The sequence below is a fragment of the Micromys minutus genome, assembly GCF_963924665.1.
Source record: "Micromys minutus genome assembly, chromosome: 11".
Taxonomy (NCBI): Eukaryota; Metazoa; Chordata; class Mammalia; order Rodentia; family Muridae; genus Micromys; species Micromys minutus.
In genome coordinates, this window is record NC_137980.1 from 26,012,606 (window position 1) to 26,037,464 (window position 24,859).

At 45.6% G+C, this 24,859-nt stretch overlaps 1 protein-coding gene across 2 annotated transcripts; it reads right to left on the reverse strand.

The window, feature by feature from the left end:
- Positions 1–4,829: 4,829 nt before the first annotated feature.
- LRRC8B (leucine rich repeat containing 8 VRAC subunit B) lies at positions 4,830–24,287 on the reverse strand (the record flags this gene model as incomplete). Of its 2 annotated transcripts, XM_080925281.1 has the most annotated exons (4): positions 24,201–24,287; positions 18,891–21,052; positions 13,655–13,784; positions 4,830–4,911 (listed from the first exon to the last, which is right to left on the reverse strand). In XM_080925281.1, exons 2-4 carry the CDS (start codon positions 21,027–21,029, stop codon positions 4,907–4,909), a joined length of 2,274 nt encoding a protein of 757 aa, XP_080781407.1. In that variant the 5' UTR covers positions 21,030–21,052; positions 24,201–24,287. The 2 variants fall into 2 exon arrangements, with proteins under 2 accessions (XP_080781407.1, XP_080781406.1); XM_080925280.1 differs by lacking the exon at positions 4,830–4,911 and having other exon boundaries at positions 13,512–13,784.
- Positions 24,288–24,859: the final 572 nt, after the last annotated feature.

A 24,859-nucleotide genomic window follows, 5' to 3' on the forward strand; every position in this document is an offset into this window, starting at 1 on the left:
CAGAGCACAGCGTTGCAATCAGTCAGATGCATTGCAATCAATGTTCTTATTTCTGTGGACTCAACATCCACGCTTTACCCTGGCAGAAGACCACAGTGCCGTCCTTTGCCACTAGATTTCTCTGAACATTCTTTCTAGGCCAGGCAAGCAAGATGGCTGGTGACTTCCTAGTAAAGAGGCAGGCACAGTGTGTGGAGATTTGGACTTGCCAGCTGTTTGCATCCTTGATAGTTACTGTGAGGAAAAACTGGGTTGTCAATACTGACAATCATAAGGTGTGTGTATGTGTGTAAGTGTAAGGGTGGTATTCATTCTTTTACACACTAGACTGTTTCTCATCTGGGTACTAAAACACACTGAAACACACACACATACACATACTTAGAGTAAGAGAGAAAGACAGACAGATAGATTGATAGGTAGATAGACAGGTAGATAAACAGCGACCATGACACAATATTGAGCTTCCACTGTCCATTGAGCGCAGGGCCAATGCTCTTACGTTTGTTCACTCACCGGATCCTCACAGCCTCCCAGAAGAGATACTGTCACCCCTCTGTAGGTCCTCACGCTATGGCTCAGAATTTTTTGAGGCCTCAAAACTAAAATAAAATCAGACACTATCCAGGGGATGTCTGAACCCAAATGTGAACTTGTCTTAGGGTTTCTTTTTTTGTGAAGAGGCACCATGACCATGGCAACTCTTATAAAGGAAGGCATTTAGCTGGGGGTTGGCTTACAGTTCAAAAATTTAGTCCATTTTCATCATGGCAGGAAGCATGGTGGGACACAGGCAGACATGGTGCTGGAGAGGTAGCTGAGAGTTCTACGTCTGGATCTGCAGGCTGCAGGAAGAGACAGTGAGTCTCCAGGCCTAGCCTGAGCTTCTGAAACCTCCAAGCCTGCCCCCAAATGACACATTTCCTCAAACATGGCCACACCAACTCCAACAAGGCCATACCTTTTTAAAAAAAGATTTATTTATTTACCTTATGTATGTGAGTACACTGTAGCTGTCTTCAGACACTCCAGAAGAGGACATCAGATCCCATTACAGACGGTTGTGAGCCACCATGTGGTTGCTGGGAATTGAACTCAGGACCTCTGGAAGAGCAGCCAGTGCTCTTAACCACTGAGCCATCTCTCCAGTCCAGGGCACACCTTTTAATAGCACCACTCCCTATGGGCCTATGGGGGCATTTTTATTCAAACCACCACCCTGGCCCCTATAGGCTGGTAGCCTATAATACATTTAGTCCAGCTTCAAGGTCTCCATAGTCTATAACAGTCTCCAACTTTTTTAAAAGTCCAAGGTCAAAGTCTCTTCTGAGATTCATACAGTTTAATTCTAGGACTCACCATGGCACAAGGGAGTTATAGCGAGACATGTGAAGGAAAAAGAAGATTCCCTTCCCCTGGAGACTGGTAGGGTGTGGGAGTTATTCCATGTGACAATCTGTGAGGAGCCTCCTCCCCAGGGAGTGTCTGAGAGTCCATCTGAAGACGCAAGACTCACCCTGAATGCGGTCAGTATCACCGCACAGGCAAGGCTCTCAAAGTGAATGAAAGGGAAGAACCCCTTGTTCCTTATCCCTGCATGGCCACACGAACAGGATGTGGCTCCTTCTTCTGCTTTTCACTATTTGTCTCCCTGGTTCTCCTACTAGGGGTGGGTGACAGCCATTTCCCGGAACTGCCAGGCACCTGGCTTTGACCCTAAAGACATCACTAACAGTGAACTGTACTGATGTAGAAGTTTGCATCTGAGCCCTCCACCTGGGGGAATCCTTTTCCAGGTCACAGCATCATCCTTTGTGTCACCAACTATGACCATCAGTGGCTAAACTGCTGCTTCTGTCAGAAAGGAAGTAAGAACAATGGCCGCAGACCTCTGACTCCGAGAGAAGTGAGAAGGGGCGGGGCAGCTCCCACTTTGCATGGACGGTATTTAAAGGGCTTCCTAAGTACTGCACATTTAAAAATGAAGGCGAGGCTTGGTACTAGATGTACAATATAAAAAGCAAGCTGGCGTGGTGGGCACAACTTCAATCCCAGCACTTAGGCCGTAGACACAGGTGGGTTGCTGTAAGGATGGGCCAGCCTGGTCTACAAAATGAGTTCCAAGCCATCTACGACTACACGGTGAGGCTTTGTCTCAAAAAATTATGTGTACATCCAAATGCCATTATCCTCCATCATCATCATCTTCACCATGGGTGTGTTTATAAAAAGATAAAAAGGAGGGATATTCTATGGAGGTGTGGATGTGGGGGGGGCAGGGGGTGCCTCTGGTGGGCCCATGTTGAGGCATCCCTTCCCCTTGAGGAACCAGTATTCAAGAATTTATCCAAGGCATGGGGAGGGGACTTAAGAGGGTAGTAGGGGCAGAAAGAGGGAGAGGGGGAGAGGGAGGAAGAGGGAGAGGGGGAGAGGGAGGAAGAGGGAGAGAAGAGAGGAAGAGGGAGGGCAGAGGAGTAGAGAAGTAGAGGCCGGCCATGAGCACACAGAGAGAGGGGGGAAGGGAATGGGGAGAGGAGGGACTAAAGAAGAGGGTAAGAGAGCAAGAGAGTGGGGAGGGGGCAAGCAGCCCCTTTTATGGTACCCTTGACATTTGTCTCTGCCCACTCCAGAGGCTGGGAGGTAAATGCAAGCTCAAGGTGCTAGGAAATTCATTTCCTCCTGTATCCTGGACTCCTGACAGTGAGGGCTCTTACTGTTTATTAGGGGCACCAGTTTAAGCCCCAGAGCCCTCCTTATGACTCCTCCAAGCTTAACTCACCCCTCCCAGCACGTTAACACTTGGGTTAGAATTTCAACATAGGAATAAGTTCCAGAGGACACAAACACAGGCTTCATAACAGAGAGGACGGCCAATGATGCTTCCATAGAATTTACCATTGGCCAAGGAAATTCAGGCAGCCGTCTTCCTTGAGCCCCGTGGTGTCATCTGTGAGACAGCTACTTTCCAGCTGAACCGGGAAGCATGACTCTCCCAGCATCCTACACTAAGTGACATCCCTGGGCTTCGGATCCCCAATCCTGTGTCCTTGTATTTCCACCTCTCTTATTAGCAGCAGAAACATCCAAAAGGGAGGCCGATTACTTAGTGCTGGCCTTTGTAGCTGTTAGGGAAGATGCCAGCATCTTCTGTTTTACACACCCAAGGGTTACCACGGTTAAACAACTGACTACACAGACTGCACATGGCATATTCAACATTTGACGGTTCATATTCATATTCAACTATGACGCTTATGTTCTCATTAAACTGCTCAGCTAACACGGCCTTTGGGAGTGCTCTGTGAAAAACGATACTCAGGCTGGGAAGATCCTGTTTGACATTTATCAGGATTTTAGCCTCCACCCCTCCCCACCCCCACCCCAAATAAGGACTTCTTGCACTTTAGAAGAATTAGTGTCCTACACAGCACCCTATTAAAAGTCCCGTTTCTCAGGCCCCGCAGATGGAGGACAGATGTTTATGCTTGGAGAGGTCCACCCCACGTAGCTGACTCAGAAAAGATCGTATCCTGTTCTGAAGGTTGCAGAGAAATGGCATCGGGCAGATCGTTCCGAATAAGAGCCAAATCAAAGGAGTTATCGCAGAGTGGATGTTTAAACCCAAGGCAACAGGATGTTATTGAGTGCATGGCTGAGAACTCTGCATTTCAAAGTTCATTTTGGACCTGGACATTTTCAGATGCCTCCTGCCCTGAGGTCCACACTGAAACTGTCTGATTGACAGCTATGCAAGTGAGGTGGGGCAGGAAGTCTTGTTGGGCCAGGCTGGTACACTGGCAACATTCAGAACTGCAGGGATCATGGAGTGCAAATGGGAACCTGGCCGTCAGGCAAGGAGACTATGCAGTGAGCTCAGGAAAATTACCCTGGACTGTGGGGGCATATTTGAAATACTCCCTGTGGAAACACGATCGTGTCTGGGAGAAAATCTCACAGCTTTAGGAGTCAGAATGGCAAACTAGGAAGAGGTTCCTTAGGGAAAATGCACGGATTCATTGTAACTACGTGTAAATGTTCACGGATGTGTATACTGCCACAGCTTGCATGCGGAGGATGCCAGCCATTTCCCACCTTTCCTGTTAAAGCCAGAGAGGGCAGAGCCGCTCTAAGCTCTGTTCACCCGCACAATCCAAGGACTTCCTGAGAACCATCTCTTCAGCATCATGCTGCCCTGCCGGGCCCCACCAGTCCCGCTCCCGTCAGCCCTGCTTTTACTGCGTGCCTGATGGGGATGCCCTGCGGAGCAGTCTTTCAAGGCGATTCTCTGCTCCCTCACTTCCGACGCTTCTTCAGTGAAAAGTTGTGTTCATGTCATGAAAGTGAATCGTGTCAAAGGCCAAGAAAAGAGATGAATGATGTACAATCGCTAAAGGAAGCTCAGGCATATCCCTAGACGCTGCCCACTCCCCCAGCAGGCAGCTTAGGCAACAGCAAGCCCACAGACTCACCAGGTCACAGGGGTTACGCACAGTCAGATCTGCCCCCGACATTTCACTCCCAAGAAACATGGGGCTTCCCTCCAGGCCTATCCAGTTGTCGGCCCATTTTGATTATCTGATACAATACCTGATCCATTCAGATCATTTCCAGCTTTGCAAGAACGTAATATCCTCTCCCGACATCCATCTTTACCAGAAGAGGGAACGGACTGGAAAGGGTCGCTTTCTTTATCTTCCAGCAAGAAAACAGTTTGTGTGACAGAGGACGGCGGTCCCTTGGTGTGAGTGAGCCTTGAAGGCAGCTGAGTTACTTGATGTGTGGTGGCCTCACATGCTACATGGCTCAAGTAATTTGAAGAATACAGGGAAAGCCAAGAGAGCCAGGTCAGGGGGCCGAGTGTGCTCAGCAGTGGAGTCAGCCGGAGGCAAAGCTGGGGCCACGGTTTCTAATCTGGAACGCAATGAATTCGATATGCTCAGCGAAACTCATCCCTCCTCCTCCTCCTCCTCCCCCCTCCTCCTCCCTCCTCCTCCTCCTCCCCCTTCTCCCCCCTCCTCCTCCTCCTCCTCCCCCTCCTCCTCCCCCCTCCTCCCCCTCCTCCTCCTCCTCCCCTCCTCTTCCTCCTTTTCCTCTCCCCCTCCTCCTCCCCTCCTCCTCCTCTCCCCCCTCCCCCTCCCCCTCCCCCTCCCCCTCCTCCTCCTGCTCCTGCTCCTGCTCCTGCTCCTGCTCCTGGAGTCCATGGCAAAGGAACTGTGTGAGGAATTCATTTGCAAGTCTGAGATGCCTGCCAGTACTTTCCTATAATAAATCAGTTTGCAGGGACTAAATCTGTAACTTTGTCTCCGATAAACAAACTGGGAGCTTCCTCAGCGACTAGAAGCAAGACCACAGTGTTAACAACTCTTTAATAGGCAGGTGCCCCAGGCTACATTGCCCTGTGGAACTCACCATCCTTCTAATGAGAGCAGGTATATGCAAAGATTTAGGTTAAGCCTCTGAAATAAAAAGCTATGTATGCTTCTGCATATGCAGTTTAAAAACAGTCATTTGGATGACATATTTATATCACAGTGTGTTTAAAATGTGTGTGTATACTGGCGCACACTTGCATCCCAAGTATTTTTTCCAGAATATTCATTTAGACCCCTAATATTAGAAAGAGCGTTACAGTACTCAAACCCCCAGATCTTCTTAGACATGTGACCTTGGCAGTGTTAGAGTGTATAAAAGGTAGAAATTTGGTGCAAGATTTGGTCTTTAGCTAAAAACCCAGCTGCGTTATTGACTTTCTGTATAATCTGACATACAGTCCTATATGGCAGTCACATTGCCTGGATGAATTTTTCACTTGTTAAATGGAATCCCTGTCTACTTAGTGCTTTAGGCATTCATGACACTTATGGGAGATGCTCCGGACATTCTCAGTAATGGTAGCCACTGAAGATGCCTTTGAGAGCTGGGTTGCTTATGTGTGAAATGGGAAGAGGTCCTAAGTCAGCGACGCCTGTGCACAGGAAGTGGTTCTCGGAAAGGTAGGTTTGTAACGGAAAGGAGTACAGCTTGTTAGGGAGAACGCTTGGCTAGGCAGGAAAGGTGGCTGATGATCTAGGCTCTTCCAGACACAAGGCTTTGGGAAGTCATGCTTGCCTGGTGTACTCAGCACATGTGTGTGTGTGTGTGTGTGTGTGTGTGTGTGTGTGTAACACTGTTTCTTCCAGCAGCAGGAGGATTGTGATCTTTCTCAAACCACTGACCTTCTCTTGGGAATCTCTCTACGGTGCTTTCTTTCTGGCGAGTCCTATATCTGTAGAGCTGGATTAGAGGGTGACTCACTGTCTCAAAAGTCAGAAACTAGGATATAGAAATGGAAGAAGCACTGAGCTTTCCCCTTGCACAGAGCAGCTGCCCAAGAATGGCTCGGTCCCACTGTGAAAAGGCTACCTCGATTGGCAACTGCTGGCTTTCTAAGGGTCCGAGACCTCTGTGCACTACTATGGCCAGACCAAGGCAGAGGTGTGACTCCAAACCATTTGGAGGAAAGATGAGCAAGCACCTTCTTTCACACAGGTGGCATTTGATACCCCCTAGTGGTGCAGTTGAGTAACACTGAGAGGAAGCCTTTTTACTTTACTCTCTAACGGCTGGAGAGGTATTTCTAGAGCAAAATTGTCTTTTAATTAGTCGCCTGCTAACTCCTGTTGAGAAGGAAGCTGTTGTGGCCAAGAACAAGGCACCATGTGCCAGGCCAAGCCGAACTAGACATTAGTACATTTGGACAGTTGCCTAGGGTTGCTAATCTGCAAAAGGGCTAGATGTCATTAGAATAATTGGGGATATGGGGCCAGTTAACTCCAGCTTTCGACCGCAATTCTGTAGGCTAACAGATTTTAAAAAATGGAAATGGGCTCAGATCCCATTCAGCATACTGAATAAACTCTATTCTTTCAGATTTTGAGACGTGGCAGGAAACTACTTTCCAGGAAGAGAGACGTGAAAATATTAATCCTCTTTGGACGAGTATTTTCTTAATGTTATTGGAGATGGGATTCAGGCATGGGTAAGGGTATGTAAGTTTGGAACAACGGTTGGGTGAGGCTGATCACAGTGGAAGTCGAGGGGAAGAGGAGAGGTATTATTGGAAGGAATGTAGTCTGGGAAGGAGGGGGCTAGACCAAGAAGGTGAAGTGTAGGAGAAGAGGAGAGGTTTAGCTATTGGCAGGTGTCCCCGTGGAAAAGAGGTTGACTTGATGGTTGGGAATGGAAGATACAAAGACAGAGCTGTGAGATTTCTTTCTTCCTAGACCCCCAAGTCCCCAAGGGACCTCTTGGTTCCTACTGCAGAGTCATACTTGACAGGACAGTGGACAACAAAGCCTGTGAGTTTTATTCAGGGAAAGCTAGCTTTTCTCCCTCTTTACTGAATCTATATTGGCTATCCAAACTATGTCTTTTTTTTCTTTTTCTTTAAATTGGGCAACAAATTCATGATCCACATGGCTCACACCTAGTCTTGTCCCTGTGCCAGGAAGTACCTCATGGTGCATTCTTTGTGCCTCTCACAAGAGATGGAGTTGCTGAGACTGAGACCAGAGCAAGGGGAACAAAATCTGAGCAGGAAACTGGTTTAAGGACCACACCAGGTACGAGGGAGTAGACTCCAAACCAGCTGCTCTCTACTTCAGGCTGTTTTATAACCTTGTAGGTGTTTTACACATGTGATCTTGGGGCCTTTCCTCCATGGCTGAGAAGCTTGACTAAGATAATTGTACATATTGTCAAATCGTAGGGAAGCATTTCCCTTGTGCTTAGAGAGGCCACTTCAATCGACAACTTCCGGAAGAGAAATTACCAGGAGGGTTTAGAACGTGGGGCAAGCAGAGTGCCGAAGAGAAGTTTCTCAGTGAAGGTGTAAGGAAGTGGGGGTGACCTGGGAGGTTTGGGGTTCAAAGAATGTGGGGAGTCTGTTTTCTCTGTTAGGTCAGGTAGTATGAATAACATGTCCCCATCACTCCCACAATGAAGAACCTGGAGCCACACTGACTATGCAGATGCTCTCCTCTCAGCAGCAGAGGGAGGTAAAGAGTAAAAAATACTGTGCATTGAGCCCTCTGATGGGCACTGCCACAGGCCTGTCTAACCAAAGCATTAAATACTTAGTCTCAGCGCATATGTGTCAATTCTTCGTCAAGGGTTGAGGAGACAACACAGGGTAGACAGAGACTAAATCTTCAAAGACTTCACAGTGAAAATGGCTATTCTTCTGACCCTTTTTTGACTTGTGGCTACTGGGAGGACCAGGGGCCACCAAGTGGGAACAGATTCCTGGGAAGAAAGCAAAAACTGAACAGAAGCTGCAGCTCCAGAGAATCAAATCTAGCCCCAGAGAAGCCCACACTACCTCCCTTCCTCAGTCAAGCCCCTCACCATATTCTTGAGGTGCCATCTTGGACCAAAGAAGCAAACACTGTCATGAAGAAACCCCAGGAACTGCAGGCTCTTGGGGGCTACTGGCCCTGATTCACCTAAGCACTTCCCAGAAGGCTGGGAAAGCCCGTGGTAACCATGACTGCTGTTCTAAACTGTTTTCCAGTCCTACAGATTTAGGGGAGCCCAGAGGCCACAGGCAGTCTACAATACTGTGAGATTCACATATCCCCAGAGTGAGTTCTAGTGCCTGCTGGGGCTCTGGTATGTGCGAACACACTTATATAAGAGTGAGAGAAGGGTAGTGTTTGTGTGTTTGTGTTCATGTGTGTGAGTACAGGTGTGCACAGAACAGCTTGTGTGTGAAGGTTAGAGGACCTTAAGTGTTGGTGGTCTTTGAGCTTCTGGGCATTCTCCTGCCTCCACCTCTCATTTAGCATGAGATTATAGATATAGACCACTACGTCCAGCTTTACTTGGATGTTGGGAACCCACACTTGTGTCCTCATGCATTTGTGGTAAGTGCTTTACCTGGTTAGTTAGGAAAGTTTTTGATTCCAAACATCAAGTTCTCACGTTTGTATTTTGTATGGTAATTCCATTTCCTCTCACGTCGCTAAGCCTTTTGAGAAGTGTCTGTTTTGGAGTTCCTTAGATCTCATTTATTGGGTACACTCCTCAGAGCTGCTATTAACAGGACACAAAGGGACAGGTGCCAAGAAGAGAGGGGGGCAGAGCTGGCTTTTGAGCATCTAAACCCGAGCCTCCCAGAGGATATGTGGAAGCAGTGGGAGTTGACTAGTCATCAGAGATTTGGCACAGACTGCTCCTTCTCCAGATTCCTGCATATGCCAGTGCAGGCCGCCCTCAGTCCAATGCGTGCTACTGTGCAGCCATTACTGCATATTCAGAAAACCCGATGATTGAGATTTACATGCAGGCATGAAAATACATCACGTTATTAAATGGCGGGATAGCTGTGAGAGAAGCAAGAGATGGCAGCTGGCGATGCAAGCTGAACAGAAAGGACAAGGCAAAAACAAGGCAGTCGGTTTCTAGCGATTTGTCTTATTTGCCCATTTATTATAAAAATGTAATCTTTTTACACAAAAGATACTTTAAAAACAGCAAAATTTACCCAAACTGACCGAATGTAGGGATTTGGATCCAGGGGCCAAAAAACAATGAACATAATTGTACATCTTCTAGTGATTCATCCCAGATACACAGTTGAGTATATGGTAAAAGATAAAGGAGCAAATGCCAGCCTCCACTGTGACCTAACAAAGCCAAGTATCTCCACCCAAGACTGGCCATCCTTTTACTCAGAATGAAACTTAAGAGTGTTAAGTCTTACTGTACAGTGTTCATATAAAGACCAGCACATAAAGGACACGAGTGCAGGGACACCCATTCCAACCCTACACACAGTTATATTTTAGAAAATTTGCACCATGTCTGTTAAGAGATAACGAACATGCAGAAGGCATTCACTAATTTTCTCAGCTATGATGTGTTTTGTGATAGATTCAAAAGTTAAATATGAAATTTAGTTCAACTAGAAGCCATCTCAACTCAGTACTCTGACTCATATAATCTGCTAATACATCAGTGTTGATGAAATTGCTCATATTTCAAAACAGAAAAAAAAAAGGTTTGGAGAACGCAGTTTATGAAGTACATTGCAAAAGGTACATGGCAGACACTTGTCACTGGATATAGAAGCCATGGACAGGAGACAGGACGGGAACTGTTCTGCAGCCTCCCCCGATTTAGCACAGTACACAGGTACACAGGAGACACGGTTACACACAGGACATTCTGCGGCAGTTGCTTGTTTACACTGTCTAAATATATATTTCCTTCAGGATGCAAAATAAGTCTTCCTTCCTCTAACTAGTCTCTTTTATTTTTTGTATTCTAATGCAATATGCAGTTAATGAGAACAGAGACCAGAAGCTGGATTCTTATAAACAGGGATGATTAAGCTCAGGCACCACCAACAATGCTATACCACAAACAGACTGCTACTGTACAGTGTCCATCAGATTCAATGAGGTGGGTGCAAGGACACAGTGCAGATGGACCAGGGCTACGTGACTACAAAGGTGGAAGGGCTTACTGAAACTGTATGAGTATCAAGTCCACAGAGTAAGTATTGGCTATTCTAATGAGCCCATCATATTATGCACTGTTTTAAACATGATACCAGAATTAGGAAGCATAAATAGAACATTTCATGATCAAAGAATGTTATGTGCATAAACCACTTTAGCACACTGCAGTACACCAATTAGAGCTTGCCATCATCACTGAGAACATGATTTCATGTATCCTGATCCAACCTGTTTATTAGTAACAGAGAAATATGCTAATATACAGAAGGTTAAAATAAAAATTCAGTTATCAATATGCTGCAGAAATCCACCCTCATGCAGATGAGGGGAAAACTTCACCTTTGTGAGGACACATGGTACCTTCTCAAACTAGAGTTGATTTTATGGAAATTAAATACTTTATGATTAAAAGTAATTAAATGAAAAAGTTGCTATCCTCAGGCTAATCTATAACCTCTTGCAATTTTCAGAAAAAATATATTGAAAACCTAAATTTGCAAAAATGAGGCATGTACATCTCTCTCTGTATTTGTGTGTGCATACAAATTATTTTAGTATAGGCCAAAATTTTGGTTTTGATCCTTTACACTTAGTTTTTGGAAAATATATTATCATGAAACTTTAATGTCATGATGGAAGATTTTATTTTCTTCAGTTAGGTGACTACCAACACTTAGGTTAGCAAAGCCAGAGCTAACACACATCCCCATCTATCAGGTGATAAGTGTATTGTTCACTGTCTTAGTGTTAGATTTAAAAGCTACCTCAACAATGATGCATCAGTGTTAAATATAAAAGACACTTTAAAATGTTATATCAAGAGCAATATGGTTTCCACCAGTAACAACAGCCTTGTGTGTTGAAATCGGCTCACACCTCATGATTGATCCTTCCAGGGAATTGCTTTGAGGAGGTAGACTAGTTAGCCAATGATGCATGCACTGGAAAACAAGGCACGGGAAATTTCTCCTTTATCAGGGGAGGCTTAGAAAGTCTGAACTGGTTAGGGCAGAGTTTTTATTATTATTATTATTATTATTATTATTATTATTATTATCATCATCATCATCATCATCATCATCATCATCATCATTATTTTATAGGAAGTATAGTGACAGTATTAAAACCTCCCTTACAGACAATTCCAATCAACACTGGAATTAGTCCACATGATGATTTTACTGGAAAATGTCAACCACCAACTCACATTATTGAAACAGCAAAAATAAGAAAAGCCTGGCTAATCCAGGGCCTGCCCATGAGGCCCCAGTGAGAGCCAGTTATGCCTGGGTCCCTGAGAACTTGTACATTCTGACAAAGGCAAGCTTTGCTAAGACGTCTTTTTTAGTCTATTCCTTACCATCCATAGTGTGTTAGGCAGCTTAGGGCCTTCGGTATAATCTTTGTAACTAACTCTACTCAGGTTCCTCCATTTAACTCTCTTCTCTAAACATCAGGCATATATGGCAGCTAAGAGGAGAGACATTTTCATCTTTCTTAGAACAATCAGGAGAAAATGACATGCCATGGCTCTGTGTTTAGGAGATTCGCTAGAACTGTTTTCCAGTTTTTTGTAGATGCAGTTAATGGATTATTTGACAGCTATGTCCAAAAAAAAAAGTGAGTTCATAATGCCTAGACCTATGAGAGAAAAACACACTACAATGTCCACTTAACTAGTGTGAGTGAGCCAGTCCATTTTATTTATTCAGCAATATGCATGAGAAAGGGCCAAACACAAAGCTCTCTGTCAAGAGGAACATGACATATCCCAGGGGTCACAAGGCAGCCTATGAGATGAATGTCAGGTTAACGGGCTCAGTTAGGTTTTGAATAGACAGCTTCCATCATAATCATATCGAGAGATCATGCAGATGGGGGAAAACCATACATTGGATTTAATGCTTACTAAATTTCTGCAAAGTATTTTCCAATCAATTTCCAATCTAGATCTTGCCCTCTCCCCTTTAATGCAGTTTTTAAGTAACTGAGGGGTTGGTTGTACCTGTACACTTGGACAGCAGCAAGGAGAGGTAGGTGATTCATTGGCCCTCCCATCCTCTCATGAGGAAACCCTCAAAGATGTTAGGGAGCAAAACACAAGGCTTTTGTCATCCAAATTGGTTGCAGTAATTAGTCGCAAGAGTACAAAAATTTTTGGAGCAGAATGCATACAAACATGAGAGTCATAATCAGCCCAAACCAAGAATCATTAAATTTTTACAGAGATGCACATGTTTACCGCTTACAAAAAAGTGTTCTTACAGATGTAGCATCTGAGATCATACAGTAGAAAATATTTTATAGTTCATATAAAAATTCTTAACATATTTTAAAAAGGTGTTGATGACAGACAAGAAGATATTTTGAGAATGCATTAATTTTTAGGATGCTCAGATCACACGTCCTAGAAACCCTGGCTCATGTTCTAGGCAAATGCCAAATGTAAGCACTATCTCAGGACTATCAGAGAAACCCAGATGAAGATTCTAGCAAAATGAGAAAGAAGCAGAGAAGTCAGCCAAGATGGAAGTCTGCTCAGCGTGATACACGCTGCTTAAAAAAAATGAGACAATGTAAGTCAAAGCCGGTAGTGGGCATACATCAAGGAGATTTATACTGACGAGTCTTCATGGAGTTAAATATCAGATTACCAGGTCATATGAAAACATGTATGCAGATATGTAATGGGTTGAGAGAGAAGGGCGAGCAACAGAGTCCTGAAGATAAAACTTGAAAGGTAAGGTTTCCGTAACGGCACGCCTCTCAATCCACCTTCAGTGTTTACTTTTTACATCTCAATAATTTAAACATCGGTCATTCACAAAACTCCAGTGTTGATATCTTTTTATTACTTGATTCAGACACTGGGTTATTTGGTAAGATCTTTTTTGGTTACAGTGTGTCATAATCACCGGCCATCTCTCATCTCTATAACTTAGGGAAGGCCGTTCTCCTTTTCTGGAGCCTTGCTTTAGAGCTGCTTTTGCTGAGAGTCTGATCTCTAGGTTAGCATTTATCTAAGCAAGTCTGCAATCGCTCTGTCACAGGGAGCGGGAGAGAATTGAGCAAACTGTCCTCGACAATCAGACAGCTCCGTTTCAGGGACTGACACCCTTCCAGCTCAACAGGCAGTGTCTCCAGGTAGTTACCAGTGAGTTCCAGGTGGGTGAGGTTGGACAGCTCCCCCACCAGAGGGGACAAATCTGTTAGGCTGTTTCTTCCCAAGAGTAGACACTGAAGCTTCTTGCACTGGAACAGCCCATCTGGGAGCATCTCGATCTATGAGGAGAAAGGAAGTAGGTGAAACCGGTTTTGGCTGGCTCTGGTGGTACACTCATGTACTCAATATCATCCTGTTTCCTTATAGCATTGCTTGTAAATTTAATGGAGCCATGGCGAGTACCTCCGTGAACATCCACGCTCTACTGAGTGAGGGTGGAAAAACGATTTGGTTGTGAACACTCCTAATGTGATTCTTAAAGAAAAAGCACTTATAGATTAAAGAAAACAAGCCAGTGACCAGGAGAATCATAATTACTGAGTCCTGGGTCAGAAATGAATTACTCTCCAGAGTCCTCATAAAGAACTTATCAATGAGCAATGCTCAGAGCCCCAGTGGGCAAGGCAAGGCTATGTCCTGAACTGCTTTTCGTAGTGAATGAAACTTAAAAACTTATTTTCAGTAGTCAACAGAAGCAGAGATGAAGTGGGGGGGTGTACATGTCACCTTCACAGACACACACTTCTGAGCGTCTGCCCTTCTTCCTGTTCCCTCACATCTATGATAGGATTACCGTGAGGTAATGTCAACTGTGGCAAATAACCTGCAAACTGGGTTAACTTGAGAGCAGCTCACTCCCTGAATGCTCCCCCTACATGATGAACAGGACATCTACGTATGCAGTGGGATGGATTTGCCATGCAGAGGCTTCTAAGGAAGATGCCGAGCACATTCTATCCCATACGCCTCGCTGCCCCATTGGAGCCCTGGGATGGAAAAGGAGACCACGGAGCTCATCTACATTGGTTTGTGAGAATGTGGGACTGTTAGCCCTTTGGCTCAGGGAGCTGTGTTGTTGTGTATGGATGAAAGGCACTGACTGATCCTCTGAGGGCCTAATGCAAACCCACTGAGCCAGCTCTGAGGAACAGAGGTGGCCTCAAAAGGATGCTATTCATGTAAATTCAAAATCCCCAAAATTGCATGAAAAATGCTCATTCCTTTCAAAACGCCCCTCTTCTACATGTTCCCTCTCCTCTCAGCCCTGCTTACTGTTGAAGACAAATCTAAAGTTCACACTGCTATGCCTGACATCCATAAACACTGAGATAAGACACAGGCAGGGGGAAATCTGTAGGCTGACTGCATTTCTTCTCAGGCACAGATGTAACGGTTACCGGTGTGGATTCAGTATTGAAGGAGGCAGGCGGAGTAGGAAGGCACAAAGCGGCTGCTTTGAAAGCTACTCCTGCCAGAGAGCTCCTTGTAGCTCAGAGCTGGGTCCTGCTTAGACTTGCTCAGCTGGGGCAGAGGAGACATGCTAACAAAAGGGAAGGCTTGGTTCCCTGGCACTCAGCAAACATGTGCTGAATGGCTTCCATGGGTGCCAGCTGCCCAGGCGTGGGGGATAAAGTGCTGAGCACCACGCAGGCCTCTCGGCTTCTTGTTTGAGGCAGCCTGCATGAAAGCAGCCTCTGAGCTGTGGACATTTTGGGCGGGACAGTTCTGGCTGTGAGCCTGTACATTGTAATGTTCAGTGGCTTTCCTTGTCTCTAGATGCCAATAACACTCTTCTCCCTGGTCTTAACAACCCCAAATTATCTTCAGCCAGTGTTTGTTGAGGGAGCAGAATCACCTCCAGTCTGGAGAAGTACTTCACACCAAATATGCGCATGTCCCAGGTGGTAAAGGGGGCACAACAGCACCTCATCCAGGAATCTCAAAGTCCCCTTCTTCCTCTAACCCCCCCCCCCCATGGCTCTCAAATGTGTACTCAGCCTGAATGACTGCCTGCACCACTCTGGCACAAGGAGGTGCACAGTCCCTGGAGCTGGGACAATGGCAGAGTCTACCTGGCCCTCGGACTCTGCACCAGGGTCACTGAGGCGTCATCTAAGGAACTCAGTCAAGGTTAGTGCCCAGATAAAGTGCACAGTCTTAACTCACCTATTCTAATCCGAAGTTCCTAAGTTAGGACAGAGCTCTGTCAAACCTCTCCTCCAAATAATTATTTCTATCTGGAGCTAAACTATTTACATCTAAAAAATAGTTTACCTTGAAGTTTGTAGCACCAAACACATTTGGCTTGGAACAGTACGTTTTATAAACATGATTCACAATCTGGGATGTCCCTCTGGTGTTGGAGTGCTTGTCTAGCATGTACAAAGGAAGCTCTGGGTTGGCGCTCCAGGTGTGTGGACTGTTGTGTGGTGGCGCCTTCCTGCCTGTAATTCTAGCATTGCACAGAGGCAGGAAGGTCAAGCGTTCAAGGTCATCCTTGATGGTGTAAATCTGGAGTACTTGAGACCCTATTGTCAAAGGAAATTCCATAAAACTATACATAAATCTTTGAACATGCCCCTTTCACAATGACATCATACATAATCTCTGTATGTTTTTTAAATTAGTTATTGAGGTATGTTCTCTGGAACACTTGGTCTTCCCATAAGTTCCTAAGGAAAAGGAATCTTGCTCAAATATGTGTGGTAAATCAAGTATGCCCTTTGGAGGAGCAAGGTGAGTATTCATGTGTTAAAGGCACTAAGAAATCCTGGGATAAAAATTGGCTCAAAAGGACACAGTGGCTGTTTTTCATGCAAACCCTCTTACTCTCCTGTGCAGGGGTTCCACGGGCTCTGTCCTGAAAACGTGTCCCCTGGAGGACTCTCTGCTCAGGCTTGGTGGAAAGACGATCACTTGCTACTCGAAAAACAGATACTATCCTGTTTTTGTGTCCCCAGGTCCCCCGAATGTAGAAAACAGTGTTTCGTAAGTGAGAATCTGATATTTACATTTGAACTTGAGACTTGTGCTGTTGCAGAGAAATGACAATGCAGAACCTCTTCTGTGGGAGGCAAGGACTACAATAGTTTCTAGAATGGTGTCCAGGCCCAGCACAGACATGAAGGCGCTGTTAGCATTGTACAGCTGTGCTTGATCTTGTCTCTGGTCCCATTCTTGCCTTTCTTTTCTTCTCCACTATTCCCTGGGTTTGGTTGTGCGGATTTCGCTTTCCTGTGATACTATGTGATGCTCTTAGAAAATGGCATCTTACTCATATTGCAATATGTATTTGTGTACCCATTTTGAATGCCTGCTTTATAAAGTTCACGAATATTTCAGTTTCCTGTACAGAACTGTGAGAATTTCAAGATGAGATGGTACTTTGGTATTTGAATCTCCACCTGAGATGTTAAACCCGCATCTTTCCTTAACAACGACCCCACTGAGTAGCTGAAAACCAGTCTGGACAGGTTCCACCCCAAGTCAGCGTCTTCTTCAAGTCAAATGTTCATTCAGTTTCCTGGGGACAGTGTGGCCAGATGAGAAGGCTTACCCTCACTGTTCGATTCACCAACATTTGTTAAAATATTTGAAAACAAATACTGAAGAATATTCTCTGTCTCCCTGCAACTCCCCACTGCGAGGCCAAACTAAGTTCTTTAATACAACGCTTTTTTAAAGTTACTCATTTCATGATTCCTAGTACACACTCTATCCACTGATGAAAGCCTCTCCCGAGATCTTCATCTCTCACTTCTTCTTATTCCCTCTGAACCACCTTTTCTCAAGTCCCCCTACTTTAGTGTCTTATATATCTACCTTTTTATCTGTGTATTTATCTATTATCTATCTACCTATCTATCTACCAATTATCTATCTACCTATTTATCTATCTACTTACCAATCACCCATCTATCCATCCATCCATCCATCCATCCATCTACTGTGCGTCTTTATGGGGATGGGTGCATGTGAGCTAGTGTCTTGGTCAGGGGACAACTTGTAAGACTTTTCTTTCTCTTCCTCCCCCATGAAGGTCCTGGGACTTACACTCAGGTTGCCAGATGTGATAGAAAGCACCCTTCCTGGTTGAGCTGACCTAACACCGTTTCTTTTGTGACCCACCATCTTTGATTAGAGTTTACTGTGTGCACAGACAAGGGGGTGTGGTAGGGAAACCACAGGGGAAGCGGCTCCCTGAAGTGTCCTCCTTGATGGTCACCCCTCCCTTTATTCTTTACTCTACACCCTGAGGGAAGTGTTCCTGACCCATCTACAGGTGTCGCGTTCACCCTGGTGCTTAGTGACAGGCCCGCTCAGGTTTCTGAGACGAGGCATTCTACTCTGGCCTATCAGAAAGCTAAGGCTTTCTTAGGCTGTAACGTGTCCTCCTTTGCTATTGATAACTTTCAGACGTGGCCAAGAAGCACAGACACTTGGCATCAAAGGTAGAAATGGCCTTAATTTGGCTAACCAAGCCCCGCAAAGCATAATGGCTGTTTAGTGCCCACAACTCTTTTAATTTGTAAAGAAAAAATGTGTGTGGGGGTGGGTGGGTGGGCGTGTATGCACGTGATCAGCAGAGGGCTGTCATGCAATGCGTGTTTCAGCAGGCTTTTTGGGTAGCTCTCATGTATACTGCTAGTCCGAATTGCTTCTACTATAATTGTAACCCTCAAGCTCCGAGGGATTTCCCATTTATCATAGGCTGGGCACACTTCTTTTACGTCCGAGTCTCGGTGTTCTAAAAGGGCAACAGGAGCTCCCTTCCTTAACTGTTGCAAATTATGGTGGTTTGTGTTTAAACGAGGATGCTGGAAAAGGATTCCAGGCAGACCCTAGCCTCGAATTATGGAACCAAGCCTTTCATTTTGAGTTGCTTTTTTAGGTACACAAGCAGACTGCAAGAATTTTTTTTTTCCTTACTGTGTAACAAAAAAGAATCCATGGATAATTCATAGTACCACCAGTTTAAAGGGTTATTTTTGGTGAAATAAAAAATATACCCAAAGTTTTCTAATTTACCAAATTTTCTCAAATTTGGTAATTTTCTACTTACCAAAAGCTTTCTAAATACTCAAGATCTTCCTGAACAAAAGTCAGCTCTTCTGCTAGTAATAAACGAGTTTAAATACTTTAGCAGTGATATTTGTGCAGGAAATGGGGGGAAAGAATAAACAGAACATTTGTTGAGCCGCTGTTCACAAATACCTGTGAGAGGAGAATCTGAGGCTCAGGCCTTTAGTAGTGATCACAGAGGACAAGGCTCAGCTGGGAAGTTGCTTAGCACGGGTGCCCACCCACCATTTTCCCTGTGTTACACACCTCAAGCTCAACACTGCCTCCTATTGGCTGACCAAAGGAAGAACGGATTTACTCACATTATTGTTGGTCACAGCAAAGTACTGCAGATTGGTTAGGTACTGGATTTCCTCAGGGATGAAGGTCAGATGGTTATAGCTTAGATCCAAGTAGTGTAGTTTGGTGCATAGAAAAAGCTGCAAGGGCAGACTCTCGATGTTGTTGTGACCCAGGAAGAGCTGCTCCAGGTTAGACAGCGCTCCGATCTGCGCGGGAATATAAGCGATGTTATTGTGCCAGAGCTTCAGGCAGGAGAGGCTCGGGAGGTGCTGGAAGCTGATGATCTCCTCCACCGTCTTGAGGTTGTTTTCCTTCAGGTCCAACTCATGCAGGTTGTTCAGGCTGAAGATGGAGTGGGGGATGCGTTCCAGGTCGCAGCTGAGGAGCTCCAGGCTTTTCAGATTGACCATCTTCTTCAAGTTGTTCAGCACAACCAGTTTGCTTCCTTCATTATCAAGGGACAGCTTCTGCAGGGAGGGCAGCAGGTCTGTCACCACCTGAGGGATCCGGGACAGGCTGCTCTTCAGGTAGAGTGTCCTCAGGTTCTTCAGGTCCTGGAAGCCCTCCAGGTGCATGGTGCTCAGCTGCTCTGGGAGAACACAGCCCGACAGGTACAGTTCCTTGAGGTTCTTCAGGTGGAACACCCAGCGTGGGATCTTCCCCATCTCAGTAAATTTCAGGCGGAGGATTTTTAAGTTCTCCTCTAGAAAGGCCAGGGCAGGATGGTCGACCACCAGGGACGAATGGTACACATGGAGCTCCCTGAGGTTGACGAGCTGAGAGACGGCGGCTGGCAGCTTGACCTCGGGGATGAGCTCCAGGCTCAGCACTTCCATCTCTGTTAACTCAAAGACGTTATCGGGGAGACCGTTGAGCATGAACAGGTGCAGCTCCATCTTGTCCTGGGAGTTTTTCACAAGCTTGCTTTTCAGTCTCTCCACGGTCCACTCGTTGTTGAGGTTGATCTGTTTCAGTTTGTTCTCGCTGACCTCTGACAGGAAGATGGAGAAGCGCTTGGAGTACAGAGGGTCGTACTGATCGGCCAGGTGGAGGATGAAGGCAAAGTCATTCTTGACGTCGGGGATATCGCTGTAGTTGCTTTTCTCTCTGAGAGCCTCGAAGGAGTACTGCTTCAGGGAACTCCTCAGCATCCACCACAAGCTGTAGGATGACGTGAGGCCATAAAGCATCACCAGGATGACATAAAATGAAGCCAGGACCTTAAAGATTTCCGCCAAGGAGTAGACACACTGGTAGCGCTTATAGCCAGTAAATGCCTGCACGTCGATCGAACAGTCGATTTCGAGGGTTATGTAGCTGAGAAAGTACGGGACATAAGTTATAATGAGGACAAACAGAATGACTTTGACGATTATCTGCTTCAGGTAAACTCGGTAGATGATGTCCCTCTGCTCCACATGCAGGCGAAACCGCTTCACTTTTTCAAAGATGGCTTTGGCTTGTTCGCCCTCCTTCTTGTCCAGGACACTAGAAGTTGGGCTTTCTATGCCAGGTGACTCCAAGCCTGGCTGTGGATAGGACAATGACTGCTTGCTGGCATCAATGTCGGCAGAGCCCCCTGAGGTGGAGAGCAAGGTTTTGGACTTGGAGAGTTTCAGGGGCCTCACCGACTGCTCGGCCACTGTCTCAGACAGGGCGCGCGTAGTCCACGGAGAATCGAAGCACTTGTGGAGGATGGACACAAAGTGCTCCAGCCTGGAGCTGGTACTGGGGTAGTGAAGCCAGAAGTTGCTGCAGGCTGCAAAGATGAGAGTGTGCAGAAGCACCAGATAGGGGAAAAACTTGGCGAACCAATGGAGCTGTTTCTCGTAGCAGACAGCGTCGATGTAGGAGTACTGCTGTCGGTGGAGGTCGTTCTGGATCCGGAGCGGCAGCGGGAACGGCAGGCCCGAGTTAGAAGATGCGTTCTCGCTGGCTTTCAGGAGGTCCCAAGGCACAGCGCAGTGGTTGTCATATTCCACCTTGCAGGGAAGACAGCACAGGACCCTGCTCTGGGTGAGCTGCAGGGCTCCGGCCAGCACAGCCACCAGCAGCATGATAAGGGTGATGTAATACCAGAAGACGTCCCACCACGGCTTCAGTATGTGGTAGGATGACTGAGCGTCCGCTAAGCATTTCAACTCTGTTAGTGTGATCATGACTCCCGCGTAGAGAGGAGAAACTGGAGGAGAGAGAAGAGACGGTGCTGAAACCATTCAACATGCTGTTGTATTTGTGTGTGTTTGGATTTTGAGGTAGCGGCTCCTGTAGCTCAGCCTGGCTTCAGACTCTATAAGTTCCCTGTCTTCCTGTCTCCGCCTTCCAGTTGCTGGGATTACTCGGTATGCGCCACCACAGGGGAAAGAGTGCATGCATTTAATGCAAATGCCTGTACACAGGTATCCTACCTACTCAGCGAGATCTCAGCAGATGGGGAAAATCCGCAGACTGATCAGGGGGCATGTGAGGTTTCTGGTTTTATCTTTAACCTAAACCACAGTCTAAAGTCCCTTAGTTTGGGGACATTTGGTAGCATATCTATAAAGGGCGTTAGGGCAGATCTGAGGCAGCTCTTCTGTTAACCTGTTGTATCTTCTCTCCAAGACTGTGCTTACACTGTGTGTCTACCCTCTAAAACCCTGAAGACGCTCCTTTCCAGATAGAACCTGTTGTCTGGAGTGTTACCATCTAAGGGTTGTTTCCACCCCTGCAAAGGGCCTAAGTACTGCTTCATAAAAGTAACCCCTCAGGCTTGGAGGACTCCACACATTCCTCATACAGCCAATGGCTGCTGAATGGATTTCCCCTTTCTCTCCCGGCCTTCACTATGTAACTTACATACGTGACTGTGAAAACCCCAGGGCAGGTAAAAGAGGAGAAACAACAGCAATGGTTTCAAAAGGAGTGGCGAAGAGACATCCTGAAGAGGATGAGGGGGTTTCGTGTTTAACGGGACAGCACAGAGGTGAAGGGGTACAAGGTGATGGCCTGCCCTTTGCTGACTGTTCTTACCTTCGATAACCAGGGGTATTTTATTTTTTCACATTGAGAAGAACTCAGACCTTTTAAAATAAGTGATCCCATCAATAATGTTTTCTGAGAACCCTTCTAGTGTGCTCACGACACTCTGGGGTCTAAGGGAAATTTCCTGTTTATCCCACATAACCTTTTGGGACTAGGTCGACGGGCAAGGTTGTGTGATTGCAGTGAGCTAGGGCGTAATGAGAAGAGTCAAAGTCAGATCCCTAAAGCACCGAGTCCTCAAGAACATCGGTTCAGCCCTTCTTATGCCACGTGTTTAGAAACACTAACTGGTAAGATCCAGACCCCTTGTAAGATGGCAGAGTGGTACTTACAAGGGACTGTTTGGATCTTGCATGGCATTTCGTCAGGCAACAGCAAGAAAATCACAGTAACTGGCAGGGCACATCTACCCTGTATCCAAGAGCTTCTTTTTGCCTGCCCGAGTGGTAAGTCATCACCTTTGCAGGTCTCAAAGGCTCTCTAGGTTCCTCTTCACTGCGAACATTCCAGAGAAGCCTCTTTGGTTTTCCTTAGACCTCCTGGAGAAACCAGTACCCAACCTTGAGTCCTAGGAGTGCTGCAAGCTAAGTTTCAGGAACCTGTTACAGAGGCTCAGTTCCCTCCCGTGTTGACAACCTTGGCCTGCCCATCTGACCACATATTCTTGCCAGCTTTTCCATGTCTTGAGACAATCCTCGAACCTTTGTTTTACCTCCCAGAATGGACCTCGTTCTGGGAACAGTATCATATATATTCAACATCCTTCGCTTATCTATAAAATTCGACAGGACATCCATGTTTTCCTCTAGCTTAGCAGATCTGGTCCCTAACGCTTCTCATTCTGTCTTCCTCTCACTGCAGCTAACCTTGCTCTCCTTCCTGGTCCCAGGAGAACTATACCACACTAACAGAATGTTTTATTAGTTATTTGACTATAAAATACCGTCAACTCGACAGAAAGGAATCATAGAAAACATTACTGGGTGAGATAACATGTAAAAATGCCTTTATGGATTTTAGCCTAGTGTGCACACTGAGTTAATCATGTAAACCATTATGCTTTAATAATGATCTAGCCTTTGGCCATGTTTTAGCTGTGATCCTAGATAATTTGGGGGCCAGCAGTTTTGTTCCTATTCAGTTAGATCCTATTTGGAATCTAAGACTCAGTTCAAGATGAAACAGGACAAAAAAAAAAAAAAAAAAAAAAAAAAAAAAAAAAAAAAAGATCAGGAATGGTGACCTCAAGCCATCCCCTGTGGAGGACCACGAGGAGGGGGTGACAGGCAGCAGGGACAGAAGGGAACATTTCTGTGCACTCTGGAACCTGATATTGGCTACCCATGGATTAGACACTGCTGTGGTGACCAACAGAATAGCCGGACTGTGTGGTTGTGGTAATGAAATAAGACACATGGTTCAGAGGTGCCTAGATCTATAATGGTAATGGAGCTGTTAACATTCCCTCCAGAAAGCATAAGGTGTGTCTCTGGACCCTCAGCTAAGATTCTATCTCCCACTCCTAATCTTATGCCTCCCTAGAGTACACAGTTTTTGGGTGCAATAGTTCAAGGCATAGGAGGAGATGGGAGTTGGAATGGGGTGAGTGGAGAATTAGGAGCTAGAGGAGAGAGGACTCTTATAGCATGGCAAGCTTACACTTTGCTACTGTCACGGCTTCTGTGATTTGTTGCCTGTCTTCCTGTCAGCAACTCCAACAAACCCATTGGTTTACCAAGCAGGACTGATCTGCAGGCACCTCACCTGGGTGAATGGGTATTTATGTCTCCTTATAAAAAGTAGCAACATGCACCTCGTGGATGAAGGGGTGTGTGGGTTTGTTGCAGCGGCAGAACTAGATGGGTAGAAGGTTTATAAAGAAAGACATGTTTGAGGGGGAAGGACCTCATGTAGCCCAGACTGGCTTAAATTTAATAATGTAGCCAAGGCTGATCTTAGATTCTTGGTAGGATTATAAACATGCTACCATGTAGGGCTAGAGCCATCTAATTTCAGCTCTCTGTCCAAGCTGGGTCTACCAGGAACACTATAGTGGAATTTTTTGTAATGGAAATTAAGAGTGGATCATATCTCTAAGGACTTTCCCAGCCTGAGTTATGATCTTATTAATTCCCTATAGCTCTTGAGAGTTATAGTCATTTAATATTTCAAACTGAGAAATTTCAAACAGAATATTAATAAATAACAGCCCAGGCAATGATAAAAAGATCTGACGGGAGTAGATTCCTCAACAAAGACTTTAAACCAATGCTAACCTACTCAGCACAGTACATATTTATACTTACTATTATGAAAAAATGAATCAAATCAATTATGCTTCAATCAGGAGGTCTACACCTTTTGAAGTTTCTCAGACACACCATCTCTGACTTTGTCTTCATTCTATAAGAAAGCAAAATTATCTTGGAGATACTGTTTTCAGAGACCCTCTCCATCCAGTGTCACTCAATGATATATTTTGTGTGGGCTGCCACCTAGAGCATGTCCTGGTAAAGCTCTATAGAGGGGACCCCTCCACATGCATCAAACTACACCCTCTCCCTGGACTTCCTTTCAATTTTGGAGAAATTTCTGCTCAAATTTTAGTGTGCTATATTTAAAAACTCACCTTAATACTTAGTCCTTCCCAACTATTTTACATATGTTAATCTTCTGTCCAGCCTCCTATGCAACAGGTCTTCCATGTATCTGTCAGCCTGCTTACTGCACCGTGAAATTTGTGTACCAACCTAAAACCACTTATCTGCTCAAGTCAGAATTCACAGCGTTATGTAGATTTAGTCGACTGAGCTCATCACAAAAGTCACAGGATAATAACATTATTTTCACATGGGGCTCAGAAATACAGCTGTATTTCCCTGGAGTGATAGCATTAGATATAGTTAGCCTATGTGTCAATATTATTTCCCCTTGTAGTGGTAAATGCCATCCTGGGTATCTACCT